This window comes from Dromiciops gliroides, chromosome 1 (genome assembly GCF_019393635.1).
Source record: "Dromiciops gliroides isolate mDroGli1 chromosome 1, mDroGli1.pri, whole genome shotgun sequence".
In the NCBI taxonomy this organism is placed as follows: domain Eukaryota; kingdom Metazoa; phylum Chordata; class Mammalia; order Microbiotheria; family Microbiotheriidae; genus Dromiciops; species Dromiciops gliroides.
The window spans coordinates 384842528-384862572 of NC_057861.1; the positions used below are offsets into that span (position 1 = coordinate 384842528).

General features: G+C 36.9%; 1 protein-coding gene across 1 annotated transcript in view; it reads right to left on the reverse strand.

Moving 5' to 3' along the window:
* PIGN (phosphatidylinositol glycan anchor biosynthesis class N) overlaps positions 1-20045 on the reverse strand; it is a 207271-nt gene that overhangs the window by 15999 nt on the left and 171227 nt on the right. Inside the window, exons 24-29 of the mRNA XM_043979114.1 lie at positions 17935-18021; positions 13314-13369; positions 12781-12856; positions 10303-10376; positions 4233-4275; positions 2294-2346 (exon numbers count right to left, since the gene is read on the reverse strand). Coding sequence (XP_043835049.1) covers positions 2294-2346; positions 4233-4275; positions 10303-10376; positions 12781-12856; positions 13314-13369; positions 17935-18021 — 389 coding nt within the window. The remainder of the gene's footprint in view (positions 1-2293; positions 2347-4232; positions 4276-10302; positions 10377-12780; positions 12857-13313; positions 13370-17934; positions 18022-20045) is intronic.

Genomic DNA, 20045 nt, shown 5'->3' on the forward strand with positions numbered 1-20045 from the left:
GACCACAACCATTTACTGTTGTTCTGCTTCACACTCTAATATTACAGCATTTCTCATTGCAAAAAATTGCTAATTTAGTAATATGAGACTAATGCCTAAGGAATCTCTCAAAATTACCTTAGAAACTCACTACAACCATTTGCTGTTAGCCAAATACAAGCTTTCACAGACCGATCTCTAGGACGGGTTATTATTCCATGAATATTTACAAAAGAAGGAAGCAGTGAGGACAAAAGGACAACATTCCAGTATTGTGAATTACACATTCACAGAACAACTAACTTCTGAGATGAAAAATACAACATGCCACAAGAGAAAGCACTGCAGTGCCCACAATTCAAATGAACCTGGTCCACATTAAGGGAACTTGGCCAATATGTTTAATGATATAAGCAACTACTGCTGCAATGCCTGGAAACATCTCTGCTTGCCAAAGAAACTTTCATGCATGAATAATGACTGAAAAAAGAAACTAAAAGCAAAATTACAATCACAAAATCTTAGTGTTGCAAGGGACCTCAGAAGGCAGTAATGACTGTTTTCTCCTCCAAAGCTATAGCACTCTATTGTACTTATCATGTATTATTGTGTATCATGGTGACCTCTTTGTGTCATACTCCTACAATAGAGTGGAGGTGTCAAACACAAATAGAAATGGAGCCACTAATCCATATATAAGGATCCTTATGCCTGCATATTGACAGTTTTAAAATGTAACATTAACTTTGTTTTACTGTGTTTTTATTTATTTTGTTAAGTTTTCCTATTCACATTTTAATCCTCTACACAGAGTATAAGCTTGGAAAGAAAGGGACTGTTTTACCTAGAGTCTGTATCTATCCTGGTACTGAGCAGAGTGCTCTGCACATAGGAGGCTTGATACATTTGTGATGACTCAGGTTTCGATACTCTACACCTTTTCAACGCCCCCCTCAATTGCCTTTCTCTCCTCTGGAGCGCTGGGAGGGCAGGGCACTAAAGTATTCCTAAAGCTTTCCTTTACAGAGGGCTCCCAACCTGCCTGATAATGCCATTCTTCATCAGCAACTCTAGGTCAATACCCCCCAATTCCTTTTTCAGGTTCCTTTTGTGTGTTGTCTTCCCTCATTAGATTGTAAGCATCTCGAAGGCAGGGGCTGTCTCTTCTTCTTCTTCTTCTTTTTTTTTATTAGTACTTCCAGAGCTTAGCACAGTGCCTGATACATAGCAGGTACTTAATAAATGCCTACTGAATAATTGACTTGATGAGTTGATTTTAAAGGAGGGGACTTGAAAGCATGGCTGGGGATGGGTTCATGAAGAAAAACAAAAACCTAAGAGAGATATCTGTAGATTACCTGGAGCAAAGGTAGATGGCTCATTGTGTATGTCTTAGAGGGAACTGGACACCATGACTACTATGGTCCCTTCCAACTCTGGGACCAACTCTTACATCATTTGGAAATTCCTTCTAGATCATACCTAATGTGTGGTCATCAGTTTCTGCTTTAACACTTACACTCACAATACTCTTATACTCTCTGACAAGATGGTGATCCATTCCATGCCTGGTTCACTCCCCTTCTTAGTGTGAAAATATTTTATTAATGACTAAATTTCCACATTAGGAAGTGCTTTATATTGAGCCGAAAACCTTCTTCAATTTCCTTTATATTGATCCTTATCCTTACTCTGGAGACAAACTGTTTACCTCCCTTCAAGACACCCCTTTGATTAACTGAAAATAGCATTCATGTTCCTCCCTGATCAAGGCAAACTCTACCATTCTTTTGAACACTGCTCATATAAAGTATCAAACTGCTTCTATGTTACTGTAACACTTTTGTAATCTCATCAATGTTATTATTTCTTCCAATGGTCTGGATCACTACCCATCCATATCTTTTACCATCATTGTCATTCATGACCAAGACAGGCCAGAAATCCTCCACAAGAGATATGCCTCAATGCTAGACTCTTTCCCGAGATTTTTTTACTGTATTGTTTTATGTAAAAAGTCATTCTTTATATAATGCTGCAAAGGATGTCATTGGAGAAATGTGTGATCAAATAAGATAAGTTGGTCACGTAGTGAGTAAGAGGGATTGGATAGCCTGCACGCTCCATTGACATCCTTTTGAAATATGTGAGGAAAGCCTCGGGCATGTTGGCTGAGCCCACTGTGATGAATTTATGGTAGGACATGGATAGGAAATACATAGGGTAGTCAGACATGGATGAGTCAAGACCTGCATTGTTGAAGGGGATACTCACATTGATGAGATTAACAGAGCCACTGGAGTATATACCATACCTTGTTCCAATATCAAGCCAGCTTCCATAATCTTTGACCAGGAAGAAAAAATGCTATTAAAAACAAAAACCAGAAAATTACTTGTTTTATGAATATGGCACAAGGAAACAGACTAAATGAAAAGCCTTAGCATTGCTTTCTCTATCCAGAATTCTGATTCTTTGGGGTAACAAGGTCAAGACCTTTCTTGAAGTTTATTTGAACAATGGTTCAGGAGCTAGAAATAGAATCACCATTCAAAGAAGAACAAAAATGGCATTTATGAATAGCTAGAGATGGAAAAGAACTAGGTAGTATAAGCCAAATTATGAAGGTTACTGAAAATATCTGGCAAAATGAGCCCTATCCTACCAGTAAAGAGTGTCAGCAGCTGGCTCACTTTTGTTTATTAAAATAACAGATAGATATTTAATAATGAAAATACTATTAAAAGAGATTCTGCTTTGGGGATCATTGGGTATCACTTAATGTTCTTGAGGAGCTAATTGATTTAAAAGTCTCTATTAGATCAAAAGAATGACTGATGCTGTAAAATTGAAGTCACAGAACAACACTCCCTATTTGCAGGCATGAGCTCTCTATTTCCTAGCAATGACAGATCGAATTAGAGGATTACTTGTCTGGAAAGGGCAGCATAAGATTGCTGTCTGTAGCTAAATAAAAACTGATTTAAGATGTTCATCAGTATTTGAAAAGACATTGCTTCATGGATTCTCAGTTTTTTCAAAGAAATCCATAAGAATGATATAAAGCAGAATTATGAAAATTGACAACTTAGAATTTCATTATTATATAAAAAATGTGAAACAGAAATCTTTATTCATTATTGTTACTCTTTCCGAAAAATACTTCCGAAAAGACTGTCTTTTAGAGTATTTCACTTTAATTCTTCTATCAGGTAGGAGGATAGAGAAAGTAGATTACTTGAGGTTAGGAACCCTTTTATTCCAAATGCCTTGCACTTACTAGGTGCGTGGCACATTTTTGTTGAACTGAAGAATTAGTCTTCTAAGTGCTATTTTTGATGCAATCAGGTTTTTGAGAAGGCAATATACCATTGTGGCCTCTTACAAAATTAAATATAAATTTGCAGATTGTTTTCCTAGGCAAATACAGCAATATTCCCTTTTTCTGTAAAAATATTGCTAAGTGAGAACAAGACATTCCCTTTTATTGCCCAGTTTATTTATCTATTTAGCTTGTCAATTTAATTTTACTTTTTTTTAACACGAACAAAAAATAGACAAAGAGCTGATAATTTCTAAATACATTTCAGGTATATTTTCTATATAAAGGTCTAGATATATAGATAAATAAAACTTAAACATCACTACATATATACATGAAATTTTTTTTTTAAGTTATGGCAACTATGACATAAATTCTAACGTACAATGGAATTTTTTTCTGATCCAAATGACTTGAACACAGTCTTCTGAAAACATCTTTACTTCCTGCCACATATACAAAAAATACAAAAAGGCTGGATAAATATCCCTGATAAAAGACATATTTACTGCAGGTCTTCTGACATTAATTCATTTATTGAATAGCTAGTATGTGTTAAGTCATAGGGTTTCATTGCATGCAAAGTTTAACTTCTTGTCTTTTTTAATGAGAAGAAACTATAAGAAAAAACTTTTTTACTGTACATATTTAAAGTTAACTTCTGTTAACTTCATGTCAAAGTCTATATTTAAAAAACCTTACAGCAAAGAATAATAGTTTAAAAGTGCCAAAACTCAAGTAATATGATTTGGCAACTTGAGTGGGACATACTGTATGAATGGTATGAAAAGTAATTTTGATGTATAAATTATGCTAACATTAAGGAAATATGTAAAGATTTTATGAACTACAACATATTCATATTTCCTGTAATTAAGTCAGCACTCAGTTTTAAAATTCTGTCCACCGTGAACGTTCAATAATTCCTTACCAGTGCCATGATGTCTGAAATAACAAGGACAATGAGGAAAAGGCTGTAACAGAACAAAGGAATATCATATGTAATTCAACAACAGATAAACATTTACCAAGTTTTATTCAAATCTAGAATCCAAATGACAAAACAATCTAACATTCTGTTAACTTTTTTTCCTTGGAAAATACTACTTTCATGAGAGTTCATTATACTTTATGACCTGGTGACTAACTCAAGAGTGACAGATTAGCTTGGAAAATGTTTATTAAAAATTCTCAATACTGACTTCAGTGGCACAGCAGGAACATAATTTGTAATGTACAACCAAGAAAAATCATTTCTGAAGCTATAGGTATCACTAGAATTATAAAATAAAGTCAAGTCTTACTTGAACGTGTTTCATTATTATATAATCAGTTATCTCACTGGTCAAATCAAGCCTGCTACAGTTAACAAGCTTAGACAAAGGAGATGAATATTGTCTGCTCAATATCAGTCTTATAAAATGGCTTCCAGTCTATTTTAACTGACAAGTTTAAATTAGGCATGGTCAGCTAAGAAACATGGCACATAACAGGTACTATAACATACACAGAAAATTTCCTCTGAAAAAGAGAATGAGATACAGTTAAAGATGTGATGGGAAAAATCATCTCACATGTATTTCCATTGCCTTTTGGGTTACTTATAATTTTGTTTCTTTTGAGATTGTTCTGATCAATGGCTAAGAGTGATATATCATCACCAGGAGAATATAAGTATTAAAGAAGTGTTTATGTGGCAGAGAGCAGTATGGGATCAATGAAAACACTGTGAAATGCCCCAAAGGTGATCCAGCCTAAACTCAACCTCAAATTCAATTTTAGGTCCAACTCAACTGTCATTCTTCAATGCCCATGCTAGGAACATACAATTATAGACAAAATTGATGGGCTGATCCTTTTAGCCACAAATTCCTCTGTTTACTATTCAAAATACTTCCCAATCCAGCTCTTGACTATGTATTCAAATTTATTACACATTACTTTATACAATCTATTATCCAGCCAAATGGTGACAATCTGCTTCCCAGCATGCATGCAATACTTCCCACCTCCACCTCACAGATCTCTAGATTTACTGAAGGCTTGGGTCAAGCACTACTTCCTACATAAGGCTACTCCGGATCCTCTCCATTCCCTGCCACCAGGTGCTATTCCTTCTCTTTTTTGTGTATATGTAGTTCCATCCCTCCAAAAGAATGTAAACTCCTTGAAGGTAGGCTTGAAGGTTGACTCTTCATGACCCCTGTTGGAGTTTTCTTGGCAAAGATACTGGAGTGGTTTGCTATTTCTTTCTCCACCTTGTTTTACAAATGAGGAAACTGAGGCAAACGGGGTGAAGTGACTTGCTCAGGGTCACACAGGTACTAAGTTTCTGAAGCCAGATTTGAACTCGAGAAGATGAGTCTTCCTGACTCCAGGCCTGGAGCTATCCACTGTACCACCCAGCTGCCCTTGGAAGGCAGGAACTCTTGTTTTTGCAGTTGTATCTCCAGTGATTAACACTTTGAGTTTTCTCAACTTGGTGGAGCAATAATGTTCATATTCTTTTGTAATCTTCATCCATAATGTTTACAAGTAAACAGTCTTCAAATGGGAATTGTTCTTCGCTACCATGCTTATCAGCTTATCAAAGAAGTCAAATGTTTGCTGGTTAAGGCAATTTTAGGACTCTTTTTCCTTTTCCTCATTGTATTTACAATTTTGAAGTAATTAAACTTCTGCTCCAAAAAGTCCTGCCCCAATGCCCCCTGATGACATCATGGTGTATTGAAGATGTAGGTTTCTGAATGCCCAAAAGAATATTCTCTGGCATATTCTAGAGCAGCTGGTTTCAGTTAGGGTCTCAACAATGGTCTGTCAGCTCAGTAAGGACGAATTTAGTTTTGTATAAAAAAGCAATTTATTGGCTATCGGATGATAGGTGCCTTTGGTGTCACAATCAATGAAACAAAATAAAACAAAAATGTTTTTCAGTCTTCTTTGCCTTCCACTTCCACAATGGTGATGGTAGAATGGTGGGAAAGGGGCAGAGGGTGCTTAGACTCACAATTTTTACACCATCTATAAACTTTAACTAGTTGTCCTTTAATGTGAGATCTTTGTACAAAAAAGGAATGAATTAATATAGTACTAGAGAAATTAATCCACATCAATATTGATGCAGTTGGCTTTACAAAGGCATAAATGTCAAGTCTTTTATGCTTTTAAAAATTAACTTCACAAGTATGAGATAGGAGAGATGTCACTAGACAGTTTGGCTGGAAAAGATCTGGGAATTTTAGTGGAGTACAAAATCAGTATGAGCCAACAGGATTAATTGGCAGGTAAAACACTAATGTGATCTTGGGTTCACCACAGGAGCTTTAAATTCCTCATGTAAAGTTGGAAGGTACCTGTGAGGCCAATGATTCCAAACCAAGTTGAAGTGAGAGGCGCATAGCCTAAGGCTTATAAGGTTATAGTACCCCTGGACTCTGCCCAGTCAGAACATAAGTGTTAAGTTCTAGGTGCCATATTTTAGGAAGGACATTGAGCAGGAGACTGCTTAGACAGGAAACCTGGATGACAAAGGGTCTTCAGATCATGTCATATGTGGACTGGTTGACTAGACTGGGGATGTTTACACTGAGGAAAAGAAGACTTGGAGGGACATGGCAGAGGTCATCAATATTTGAACAGCTCAAATATAGAAGAGGGCCTTGGACTTGTGCTGCCCTGCTCTGGAGGGAAGGTGGATGGAAGCTGGAGATTTAGGTTTTAGCTCCATGTGAGGAATATCTGCCTGACAGATCTGTCTACCATAGAATGGATTTTCCCAGGATGCAGTAGGTTCTTTTTCTAGCAGTTGTAGGTTTACTACTTAGATGAGTGCTGGAAAGAATTCTTGTTCATGTTTGGGTTGGACTCCAAGAACTTTGAGGCTGCTTTCAACTCAAAGCCTGTGCATTTTTATAGAAGATTAGTATGATACAAAGCAATTAACATGTAAGGATATGAGGCAAAGCCCCTTCCTGGCATTGTGAATCAGCCATTTGTAGTTTGTAAAGGACCCAAATTTGCAAAGATTATGATCCTGTCCTGATACACTTACTGATGTGTAAAAGCAAACGAGTCCAGCCTTCTAGGGAGCTGAGCTATAGAACTGAGTAAAGTTGTTGCAAAGTTTCTGAGACTGGATTTGAACTCAGGTCCTATTGAATTCAGGGCCGGTGCTTTAGCCACTGCACCACTTAGCTGCTCCCCCATTCTGGCCCTTTCTGGAAAAATGTAGAGCAATACTGTAGGCCAGGATTTCAGTAGAGCCAGAAGCTAGAGGTGGTGGTGCCTAGAAACAATGAAGCAGCATCCAGTAGAGACTCTGACACCAAAATCACCAGGAGCAGCTTACAGGCATCAATACTCTGTAGGATCAATAATTAATCAAAATTCTATACTATCAGAAGTATGAGTTGCTCCCACTCAAACATGCTTTGGCTCCATGAGTTCCTAATGCATATGCTTCTCCACTCATGAATTCCACAGGTACCCATCCACCACACTGACACAGCAGGTATATATGGGAAAGTATGCCCCAGACTTACAGGGGAAATGTTTTGATACTACTATTCTGACCATGCCATGTTAGTAAATGCCATTGCTTTGGGCTGATTGTGTCCTTTGGCTGACTATACACAAGGTAAGGGATCATGAGCTATAGTTTTAAGACTGCAGACCCCCAGAAGGTCTTGACTTAAGAGTTGTCATCCTCTGCGGACCCACCCTGTGAATTCTAATTGAGGTATCCTCAAAAGTATATTACACTTGAATCAGTTGTCTACTTATTGCATGTAACCTTCCTCTCTTTATTAAAACTTCAACTCAAATTCCATCTCCCTCACCTAACCCAATTATATAGAGAAAAAAATGTCACATCATTCATTGTGTTTTTATTGCATTTAAGTGACTAGTCAACAAGACTGTAGCATTGCTTTGGACAAGGTCTGAGCACTCATTAAAAAATGCAACTTTAAACACATATAAATATTCTGCAAAAACACATAAATATCTTTGATTTGACTGGTAATGAGACTTGATATTTTTAAATAATGAGAGAAAGCAATTTTTAAAAATTATGGTACATGCATAATAATGACATCCAGATCTCTGGTCTAGTTTAACCTCATCAAGAAGAACATGTAAATTTATGCTAATATTACATCTCTCCTTCTCAGCTTAGGAGATGCAGGGGGATCTTGATTCAATAATAACAAAGCTCTATTAAGTTGCTTTAATTTTTCTTAAGTGTCTTTCAAGAAGGCTGGTCAATCCTGTGCCAAAGAGACCATTTCGATAGAGGAAGGCAAGCAGCTCTGTTGACAGCTTCTCCTCCAGAGTCTTGACCGTTTAAAAGTGACTTTTCAAAAAAAAAAAAATTCCCCCAACCTTAAGAAGAGAATGCTTCCAACCTTATCTGACGAATACATGGAAATGAAGACCGAGAAGTTATGTAGATTATTTGTGGCTAGAAAAGTGAATGTCAGGGTATAAAAAAGTGAAATAATGCTAATGTAGTTCTTACAGTTCACTTTACTTAATATATATTTAAGTAATAAGTCCAATGAAAGGATTCTTTAAAATCTCAGAACTCTGGAACCCATGGAGGAATTGGTCATTCTGGAAAACTGAATTTTCCAAATAGACAATGGTTTATCTTTTTCAGAATCAAATTTTAAACTCTTTTTTTGTACCATGTGAATGAAGATCTTTCTAGAATATATATTTACTATTTTAAAAAACCAGTTTTATTGTGAACTAGAAAATAATCAACAAATAAGAGCATGCTCATTTACCAAAGCCAGAAAAAGAACTGTGCTTGAAACCAAGAATCTGTTGCATATAGCTTATTTTTAAAGAACTATATTTGAATTTAACATGATAGCACCAACATCTTTTACTTCTAAAATGTAAGATAATAAACATAATTTAACCTTTTCTTATAGACTTTGGGTCATCATTATAAACATCAATGTTCAGTGATGTGCTCTCAGGGTCTATTGACATAGTTAGGATTATTTGGCCCTTTGCTTAATTACTTTAGACTACTGGATTTTTTAACTCTTTATGTTTTGGGGTTTTTTGTTTGTTTTTGTGTGAGGCAATTGGGGTTGACTTGCCCAGGGTCACACAGCTAGTAAGTGTCAAATGTCTAAGGCTAGATTTGAACTCAGGTCTTCCTGGTTCCAGGGCCAGTGCTCTATTCACTGTGCCACCTAGCTGCCCCTTTATTTGGTTTTTATACTTTTTTTATCTCATCCTTTATTTTTAGGCTGTTACCTCTCAGTCAGTATTGTTAATGTGTTTGTCATAAAAAAGTCCCTCTCCTTGGTATTTAATTTGCTGTTTGTAGTTTGCTATTCCCTTAATAATGATGATGATGATGATAATTAGCAGTTATATAGTGTTTTAAGGTTTACCAAGTGCCTTACAAATATTATATCATCTTATCCTAACAACCCTGAGAGCTAGGTGCTACTTTCATCCCCATTTTACAGATGAGAAAACTGAGGCAGGCAGCTACTAAGTGACTTTCCTAGGAGTACACTGCTGGTGTCTGAGGCCAGATCAGTGGTTACTTATTATTGTGCTGTTTAGTGTAGCTCTTTACTACATGTATGATAGTAAAACTAAGAAAGCACATGTCTGCAAATGGCTCCAAATAACTTCATTTCTTTATTGACAAAGTGAACCCTGGCTGAATGAAAGAAAATCTTGAATTTTTGTAGCTAATCTTTTTTATATGATGTACAAACAATCACATGAAAGCACCCCAAAAACATTTATTCCCACCCTGTAAAAATGACCAGGGGCAGCTAGGTGGCGCAGTGGATAAGCACCAGCCCTGGATTCAGGAGTACCTGAGTTCAAATCCGACCTCAGACACTTGACACTTACTAGTTGTGTGCCCCTGGGCAAGTCACTTAACCCTAACTGCCTCACCAAAAAATCCAAAACCAAACCAAACAAAATGACCAAAAGTGTTTGGCAACAATTAATAACCTTACCTTTTTGATGAGAGTTGTGTTGTTACTTGAATCGCTTCAAAAGCACACATCACAAGAACAAAAGGAATTAAAATCTGTTTAAAACACAAAAGAGACCATGCATCTTTGAGGCATTTGTGAAATAGTTCAAAACAAATTCCATTTCTGCTTATGCAAATTCTTTTTTTAATATCTCCATTCATCTTTGCAATGTACCACACACAGTACAGCAAACAGTGGAATAATCAAATGCTGTCAGAGAAGAAGTGGGTGGAAACCCATTTGAAATGGCTTACAGTATGTTGACTACACTGATAAAAAAAATCTTCATTAGTTACTTATATGCAGCACAAAAGATAAAAGCGCCATCATACATTTCTAATGAAAGCCTATTAAAAGTCTTTGCTCTACTGAATTCACTAATGCAAATGTTTGTATTCTGCCATCAAGAAGAAAATTATTCATGTACAATACAGTGCACTAAAGAACTTCCAGGTTGAAAGGGCAGGACAGGGAAAGGATGCCAACAATTGTAAGAGATTAACAAGGCAAATCAAACAAATTGGGCAGGGCAGTAAACTGGCAGCCTGGTTCCTTGATTTCTTTTCTTTTGTTTGATATTTCTGTGTTATCTTACAAAGCTATGTTTAAACAGCTCTCTTACTGATTATTCCCAAATTAAGAGTTGATAATATAAAGGTAAATGAAGAACAAAGATGAGAAGTGGCTTCTAAGACTACACAGCTTTAAAAAATAACGTCAAAAAAATAGAAAAGAAAAAAAAGAAAGTTCTTTTAGAACCAGCTTTTCCCAAAGCAACAGTTAACAAATACTATTTTCCAAATTCTGTTGTTGAACAACAGCAGCAATAACAGCAATAATGGCTAGCATTTTAAAAACATTTTACAAATATTATCTCATTTGATCCTCACAGGAACCTTAAGAGGTAGATGCTATTATCATTCCCATTTTACAGATGAGGAAACGGAAATAGACAGAGGTTAACTCTTTTGCAGGGTCATACAGATATAAAGTGTCTGTGGCCACATTTGAACTTGGTTCTTCCTGACTCTAGGTCTAGTGTTCCATCCACTAGTTGTTGCCTGATCTCAATACTCCATCCATCTCTCACCTCTGTCTTTGTAAAGGCTGTTCCCCAAGCATGGAGGATTCTCCCTTCTTCCCCTCCACCTACTATAGTGCCTACCCTCTTTCAAGTCTTAATTCAAGTACCATCTCCTATGAGAAGCCTTTGCTGAAAAACTCCTCCCCTCAATTGTTTTGTTCACTTCTCAACAAATTCCTTTATATAGACTTATATGTGCCCCTGTTATATTCCTCCCTCACCCCTAGTCCCTTCTACTCTAAGTTCCTTGAGGGGTTATTTAATTCTTATTCTTTCCTCTACTCTTAGTATAATGCTTAAACATAGTAAGCACTTAATAATGTGGTTTTTTTCCTAAATGAATCTAATTGCATTTGAGTTCGAAGGTTTATTGTGTGGGCCAGAATAATTTTTAAAAGCTGCTAATAGTCTTTTTTTCCCAAGACTGATTTATTCTTAAGTAGAATAAGGAGGTGAAAAAACAATCAAGGTTTGCTTAATGAAAATTAACAGGGACTTAAAACAGTCTCAAGTTTTTCACAATACATTAGATAACATCACTGTGAGAAAAATGTGGAGCATCTTTTTGAAATTTATTATATTGTATTAATAAGAGAATAAAAGAAGATTTTAAAGCAGATTGGAAGGAGGCACCCTCTGTAAATATGGTATTCAGTCCTGACGACTCAACAAATAAATAACTAGGTATCAATCAGTTTTACACATTGAGTCTTGCAGTTCTGGGGGACCTAATTTCAGATAAAGAAGTTAGTGGTTACACTGAAAAGAAATCAATACAAAAAAGGATTCTGTAAATTGTAAAAGACCCATCAGATAAATGAATCACAAAAGAAAACCTTTGTCAATACAAACTCCTCTAGACTAGAGAGCCTGAAGCTCTTGAAAGTTATTTAAGCAGACCCACTTATTAACTTTTAATGACTTTCATCAAGCACCTGGACTTTTGATTCAACATTCCCAGAAAAGGTGTGGCTTCTTAGAGATACATAACCCTAGTGGGGGGAACAGGGTCTGCCCTAACTCCTAGCTCATCACTGGGGTGTACTTAGCTGGGTAAAACCTCTAAGGGTTACAGTTAAGAAGCTTCCTAGAGTCTGTCACCTCTACAAAGACTCCCTAGGCCAATCTGAATCTTTTTAATTCAATGGACTTGTAATAAAGTGAGAGCTAACCCCATTATAGACAGAACCAGTCTAGTGTACCAAGTTCTAATCTTCTTCCCAGGGACAACTAAATGTCTGTGGTTTCACAAAAGAAGACATAAATCAGGCCATTTTTTTGGTATATGCTCTCAAAAAAGACATGATATTGGACTAAGATATATTACCGGGTCCCTGAAAGAGAGAGTGTCATTAGCAAGTATAATCACTAACCTTCCACATCATCAAGGATCCCATCATAAAGGGGCTAAACACAGTCAGGAAACAATAGACAGAAGAAGGATCAAAACTGAGGAAACACATCAAGAAGAAAAAAAGGATTACTGGAAGGTACAATGTATTTATAAATGGAGTATTCAATAAAATACCTTTAAGGGAATTCATCAAATGTTAAGGCTTATTCAAAATATGGGTATATTTAATATTACAGGAGGCTGTTAGTGTTATGATAACAATGTTATTAATAGATAATTGGCCAAACAATGTTACTGTGGGGTATCTGTGACATTCTTGTAAAGCAGTATTAGGACAACATCATCAATTTATGTAGGTAGTAGAGGCTGACTTCAAATAGCTTAGATTTCTTTCTTTCTTTGAGAAGCTGTTTCACAAAATTAAGATATCACTTTTACGTATGGCTTTGCATTCGCGACATTAAACAAAATTTCCCCCAACTAGTTATAATGCCTTTTAGTATGATCATATCATTTTGTAGTTATGTCTATAGAAAGAGTGAGAAAGATTACCTGTTAATAGAAGCTATGTTTCCTGTTCCGAAAAAGGCTGTCACTATGAAGAAAACCTGTACTGAGCTAAGGAAATGTTCAGATAAGTCAGCAGTGAGAACACCCACTATCCCATCTCCAAAACCTTGGGGCTTATCTTAGACTCTTCCTTCTGCATCATCTTTCATACAGTCTCTTTCACATCTAACTTCTCCCTTTTTATTTCCACCAATACTACTGAAAGTATTGGCCCCTGTCTGCCACCTGCTCATACTATTACAATTACCTCGGGCAGCTGTTATCACCTTCAGTCTCTTCCCCCATCCAAATGCAATGCAGACTAAGTAACATTATGCATACATATGAGTTCCTTAAAAGAGAGGTTCTTAACCAGAGTTCTCTAGACTTGTTTCTCTTTTTTAATTGAAAATTGTATTTCAGTATAATTGGTTTCCTTTGTAAACTTGTGTATTTTATTTTTTATGTTTAAAAATATAAAAAGGACCTCTTATAGGGCCCATAGACTCTACCATACTGCCAAAGGGATCAATGGTAGAAACCTTGTCCTAGAACAGTCATTGACTCCCTACTCCCCAGCAAATAAAGTTCAAAGTACTCCTAAGTGCAGCATTCAAGATCATCTATGCCATGGCACTAGCCTGATTTTCTACTCTTCTCTCATCCTCCTCTTCCTCTTCTTCCTCTGGTTTTACTGCAGGTATTCCTGACTCTGAGGGCAGCTTTCTATTAACTATACCATGATGCCTCTTTCAGAATTCTAGAATGTAATATTAAAAGGATGGTCTGTAAAGCATTTAGAAAAAGAAGCAGAGATCACAAGGAGGGATCACAAAGCAGGAAACATGCCAGATGAACCTTGTATAGAAGTCAACATTCTGGGACTACATTTACTACAAGTCTTCTGACTTATTTGCTCTCACTGGATCTTCGAATTTGCCCTCTGAGTTTCCTCATTTTATGGATGAGGCTCAAAGACATTAAGTTAATTCCTGGTTACAAAATTATTGATTGAAAATGAGGAGGAAGAGGATAATAATGATAACTATTAGCATTTATACAGTACTTTATGGTTTGCTAACTGCTTTACATAAGTCATTTAAGACTAACTACAAGCCTGTGAGGTAATTCCTATTATTATCACAATTTTATAGATGAGGAAACTTGGCAAAGCTGAGAGGTGTGGAAGTGTCTTGCCCAGGGTTACAAAGCTAGGTATCATCTGATGCAGGATTAAAACTCAGGTCTGCCTGACTCAAAGTCCATCACTCTGTCTACTCCTTCAAACTGCTTCTCAAATTATCAAGTATCAGAGTTGAGACTCAAATGTAGATCAAAATTCTGTGTAGAGAAAGAGGCCCTAGACTAGGAAGCCAGAGACCTGGGTTCTAATACAGTTTCTACCGATAACCAGATGAGTTTTAATGGAAGTACCAAAACTTTCTGAGCTTGAATTTTCTGTCAGATTAAGGGGTTTGTAAAAGATCTATACACAACCCTAGAAAGACCCATATCTGCAACTGATGATAGGACATTCTCACCAGCATGTTACACTGGACATTCCTGAAACTCAACCTGTCTCAAAATGAGCTAATTTCCCCTATGTCTGCCGTCCTTTTTTATTTTGTCACTTATCTTTATGCTAGGACATATAATTACTGAGTTTCTCATTTTATTTTTTATTCTCCCTTGCCTCTTGTATATAATAAAGTCCAACCCTGTCATACCCCCTACTCAATAAATGCCCGGAGCTCCCTAACACCTCCAGGCTCAAATACAAAGTGCTCTTTTTGGCAATTAAAGCCCCATAATGTAGTCCCCTCCCACCTTTCTTACACCTTAGTTCCAGTCAAGTACTTTCCATTCAGCCATGCTGGCCTCCAGGCTGTTCCACAAATAGGACACACCCCTTCTCAGCTCTGGGCTTTCTCTCCAGATGTCCCCCATGCCTGGGATGCTCCCCCTCTTCATCTCTACCTTCTGGCTTCGTTCAAGTCCCAACTAAAGTTTCATCCTCTACAGGACACCTCTTCCACCCCTCTTAATTCTAATGCCTTTCCTCTTTCACTTATTTCCTAGTTACCCAGTATACTTCTCATTTGGATCTCTTTGTTTACTTGCTGTCTCCCCTGTTAGACCGTGAGCTCCTTGAGGCAGGGACTGCTTTTTGCTTCTTTTTGTATCCTTAGCAGGTAGCACCATACCTGGCACACAGTAGATGCCACCTCTAGAGTATCTTTCACACCCATCCTTTTTGGCTTCATACTGCCACAGCCTGAATTCTTATAGCCCATCTAGTCTATGCCACAGCCTCCCAAAAGGTATTTTCACCTCTACTGCATGATGGTGGTGATTGTGCCTTATCTAAACTTTGTGATCTATATTGGTGGGAAGACACCAACACTGAAAAGATCATGGATCCTCAAAGAATTTAAATGTAGCCCCATTTAGTATATGGACTTCCCAGAACTCCTTCCTCTTCACTGCAAGTGTAGGGCTGATTGACCTTGCCAGAGAGGTAAGAGAAGGGCCCTCCTTAGAGTCTTATTGTGATGCTGCATTGTTAGTTTTCAGATGCAGTGCCAAGAAAATGCAAACTTTATCAGCTTACACTCCACTCCACTGAAAAGGCTTTGTTTGCGTACAGGCCCATCCTGGACTGTATGTCTGTTATCTGAGAGCTACCTTCCTCTTATCCAGAGCTCACCTCCATGTGCAGCAGGTGATTAGTTGTTTTGGCCACAGAAGCTCATTTTTAAAAATCTACTAAGTAGGGGGCAGCTAGGTGGCACAGTGGATAAAGCACCGGCCCTGGATTCACGAGGACCTGAGTTCAAATCCGGCCTCGGACACTTGGCACTTACTAGCTGTGTGACCCTGGGCAAATCACTTAACCCCCACTGCCCCACAAAAAACAAAACTGAACTAAACTAAAAAAATTAAAAATTAAAAACAAAAATAAAAAATCTACTAAGTGTGGGAGGGTTATGTGATCTAAATCAGTCAAGGGAGTCCCCAGCGGATGAAATAATAGATCCTCAAAGTAAGAAGACATAAATTTTTTTTTGTTGTTTGCAGGGCAATGGGGGTTAAGTGACTTGCCCAGGGTCACACAGCTAGTAAGTGTCAAGTGTCTGAGGCCGGATTTGAACTCAGGTCCTCCTGAATCCAGGGCCGGTGCTTTATCCACTGCTACCTAGCCACCCCCATAAAATTTTTATGTAAAGTACCTTAAAGGCAGGGACTATTTTTGTGTGTGTGTGTGTGTGTGTGTGTGTGTGTGTGTGTGTGTGTGTGTGTGTGTGTGTGGTTTTTTTTTTTTTTTTTTTGTATTCTCAGTGCTTGGCACAGGGTCTGTTATATATAGGAAGTTTCAGTAAATACTTGCTGGTTGATTGATTAAAATGGACTGGTTAGGCAGTGATAGATAAGCACTAAGGCAGAGGTTCTTAACCTGTTGTCCATGGAGAGATTTCAGGGGATTTGTCAACTACTTGGATGGGGAAAAAAATGCATCTTTATTTTCACTGATGTCTAACTGAATTTTGCATTTCTTTCCTTTTTGAATGCAAACAACAAAGGATTCTTCTGTGAAGTAGGGTCTGGGGCCTTTACCAGACTGCATAATAGATCCATGATATAAAAGTTGAGAACTCCTTGGTCTAAGGTCTTTTCCAGTTCTAAAATTCTCCATTTCTAAGATGTCAGTTCATATAGTATGAAATAGCAAAAGTTAAAATCTGTACTTGTCTAGATTATATGATCCAGGTATAATACACCTTTCAAAAATATTTAGTGTAGGACATGTTCTAGAAGATATACTTAAAGGAGACCAATCAGGATGCTCACACTAACACCTGGGGGGAGGGGGTGGGACTGAAAGGATTTGCAAACTCTTCTTCCAATTTATTTCCTGGGCAGGAACAAACAATTGCCTTTCTTTCTACTTGTGCATGGTGCTTATGGCTAACCCTTTGGCTTTTCTATAGGCTATGTTAGCTATTATGTGGAAATGTGAAATTGTAAAATTATAGATACCAAAGGCATAAGAACAGCTCATAAGGTTTGGACAAATTCATTCTTCATACAGTATCATTTGTGGGTCACTTGAATGAAAACAGGGGATCACAGTTATTTAAGTCTACCTCTTTTTTTTTTTAAAGGTAGGTTTAAGTTTTGGATCCAAGGGTTTTGGAATAAGAGGAATTATATGCTGTATGGTGGTCTAAGTTTTCCAACTTAGCAAAGAGGTACAATTACTTGGAATGTTTAGAGGAGCAGCCGATTTTTCTTTCCCAAGGCTACCACCAAATGATAGTGAAGAATTAACAGAAAATTAAAAGATATTAAAAAATAGAACTATATGACACTAATGAGTGGAGAGTTCCAGATGGGCAAATCTCAGAAGCCTGCTAATCAACTACATAATTCAAGACAAGGTCCCAATTGGAAAGACAACTGTCAAAAGGGAAGCCAAACGTGAGACATAAAACCGGTCCTTCAAAAAATATCTAGGGATTTATGGAATAGACTATAATTTTAAAAAATGTAATATTCTGCCAAGAAAGTAAAATAACTATTTGCTGTCATGTCTCTTTAAAACAAGAGTCTTAACAAAGGATACAAAGAAGAAGGACCTACGGATGTCATCCAGGTGGAGTTGCCGGAACTGAGTTATATCTGTATTATAGGCAAAATGGATACTGGTGAGCTGTGAAAGCAATAAGAAAAAAAAAATCAATACTTGATGCCCTGTTGGTTTACCTGGAAAATAAATGGTAAATTTATAGGGAGGTGAATGAAAAATTAGTCCACTCCTATTTACACTAGCTAGCATGGTATACCACACTGAAACTTTTGTGATAAATCTTCTTCTAGCTTAATTATACTTTAATAAAATCTGCCAGAAAGGTATTCTATATTGCCAATGTTATATTGAACCCAGTGGTATTTTAGTGTTTTATGTACAGAATAGAAACAATCTGTGTTTTGCTTAGTCTTCTAGTTTCCTTCACTTTAGACTCATTTCTCATAAGATCCCTTGACCACAAGCTGAATTTACCGGACAAAATATTCTATTTAAATCCAGATGAAGAATGGAATGAAAAAATATTGTATAATGAAATATTTCTCAGTTTCTCTCTTCTACTGTCCATAAACAACCACCCTGCTTATACAAAAATTACTGTCTCCCAGTTAAGAAGGTAGTGAACATTCTTTCATTGGTAAAAATTACAAAGGTCTTAAATTCCTCTGCAGCAGATTCACTGTTCACTGTTTTGCTTGGCAGCAGCAATCAGAAGTCAAAGACAAGGCATAAATTTAAATAATTATCCCCTTGGTTATTTTTAAAATAAAGCTCTTGATATGTTTTTCCCTACTCTTTCCAGGAAAAGTAAGGTTAGATTTATCAGCAATGAAGTTGAATCTCAAATTTCATACCTCCCCCGAAAAATACGTATGTGGCAGGGTTTTTTTTGTTTTTGTTTTTTTTAGTGAGGCAACTGGGGTTAAGTGACTTGCCCAGGATCACACAGCTAGTAAATGTTAAGTGTCTGAGGCCGGATTTGAACTCAGGTACTCCTGACTCCAGGGCCAGTGCTCGATCCACTACACCACCTAGCTGCCCCTATATGTGGCAGTTTTAATTTTGGATCTATCATGTATACAGTTTAATATGTGCATGCTATCTCCCAACAAAATGTAAGCTCCTTGAGAGCAGGGAACATTTTGATTTTGTATCCCCACTGCCTAGCACAGTACTTGGCACATAGTGGGCATACCTCTTGATTGAATGATAATACAAATAATATCATTTAATTTGCACCATAGTTTTAAAGATATCAAATATTATTTTGGAAACTATGTTTACGAGATGGGACAGTAAAGCTTTCAGAACAGAGACTTATCTATCTTTAGATCTCCAGCTCCTAGAAAAGTAACTGGTCTCTAAGTGCCGAATAAATGTTTGAAATTAAGTAAGACAACATGGGGTCTTGTAAAGGTCACGAAAGAGAATCTCTGACCATAGGCTTAAACCTTACAAAAAAATCCTTTCACTTAAGGTTTATAAACTGTCTACGTGAAATTAAAAAATCAACAACTACAATTAACTACAACTACAATGAATTCTGTTTTATTTTCTCCATTTTTTTTCTTCCCCAATAAGCCAATATATTAATACTGTTATCTCAGGCTGTATTAGTAGGGTAGATTGAAAGAATTTTATAGCAGCATTTCCTTCAAGGGGCCTTGGTAAAAAAAAAATGTGTATTTATTTGTAATGATTCTATGTAATTACCAATAGCATTTCCACAAAAAGAGGAAGGTTAGGATGTCATTCCACCTGTCTAGCTCAACTTGCCAAAATGTCCTTAGAAGGTGGGCTGGCTTGAACAATTGTAAGTGTATTGTATTAGAGAAACCATCTGAGATGAGACCCTTAGGCACTGTTGTGATGGAGAAAACATTTTGAATTGAGATGGTGAGGAAAATAAGAGTAAGAGTGAAGTTACAAGTTACTTATGGTCAAATTAATACATCTGTAAATGACAATACAATGGTCTTTCTGATGAGAAAGGGTGAGAAAAAGAAGGGGGTGTGAAGAAAGGGGAAATAAGATAAGGAAATTTTTTCTTTTCTATTTCTCTCACCAATATTGTTTTTCATTTTGCATCATTGATTTTATGCAGTGGATTGCTAGAAACACTTGCAGCTCCATACTACCTGCATAAC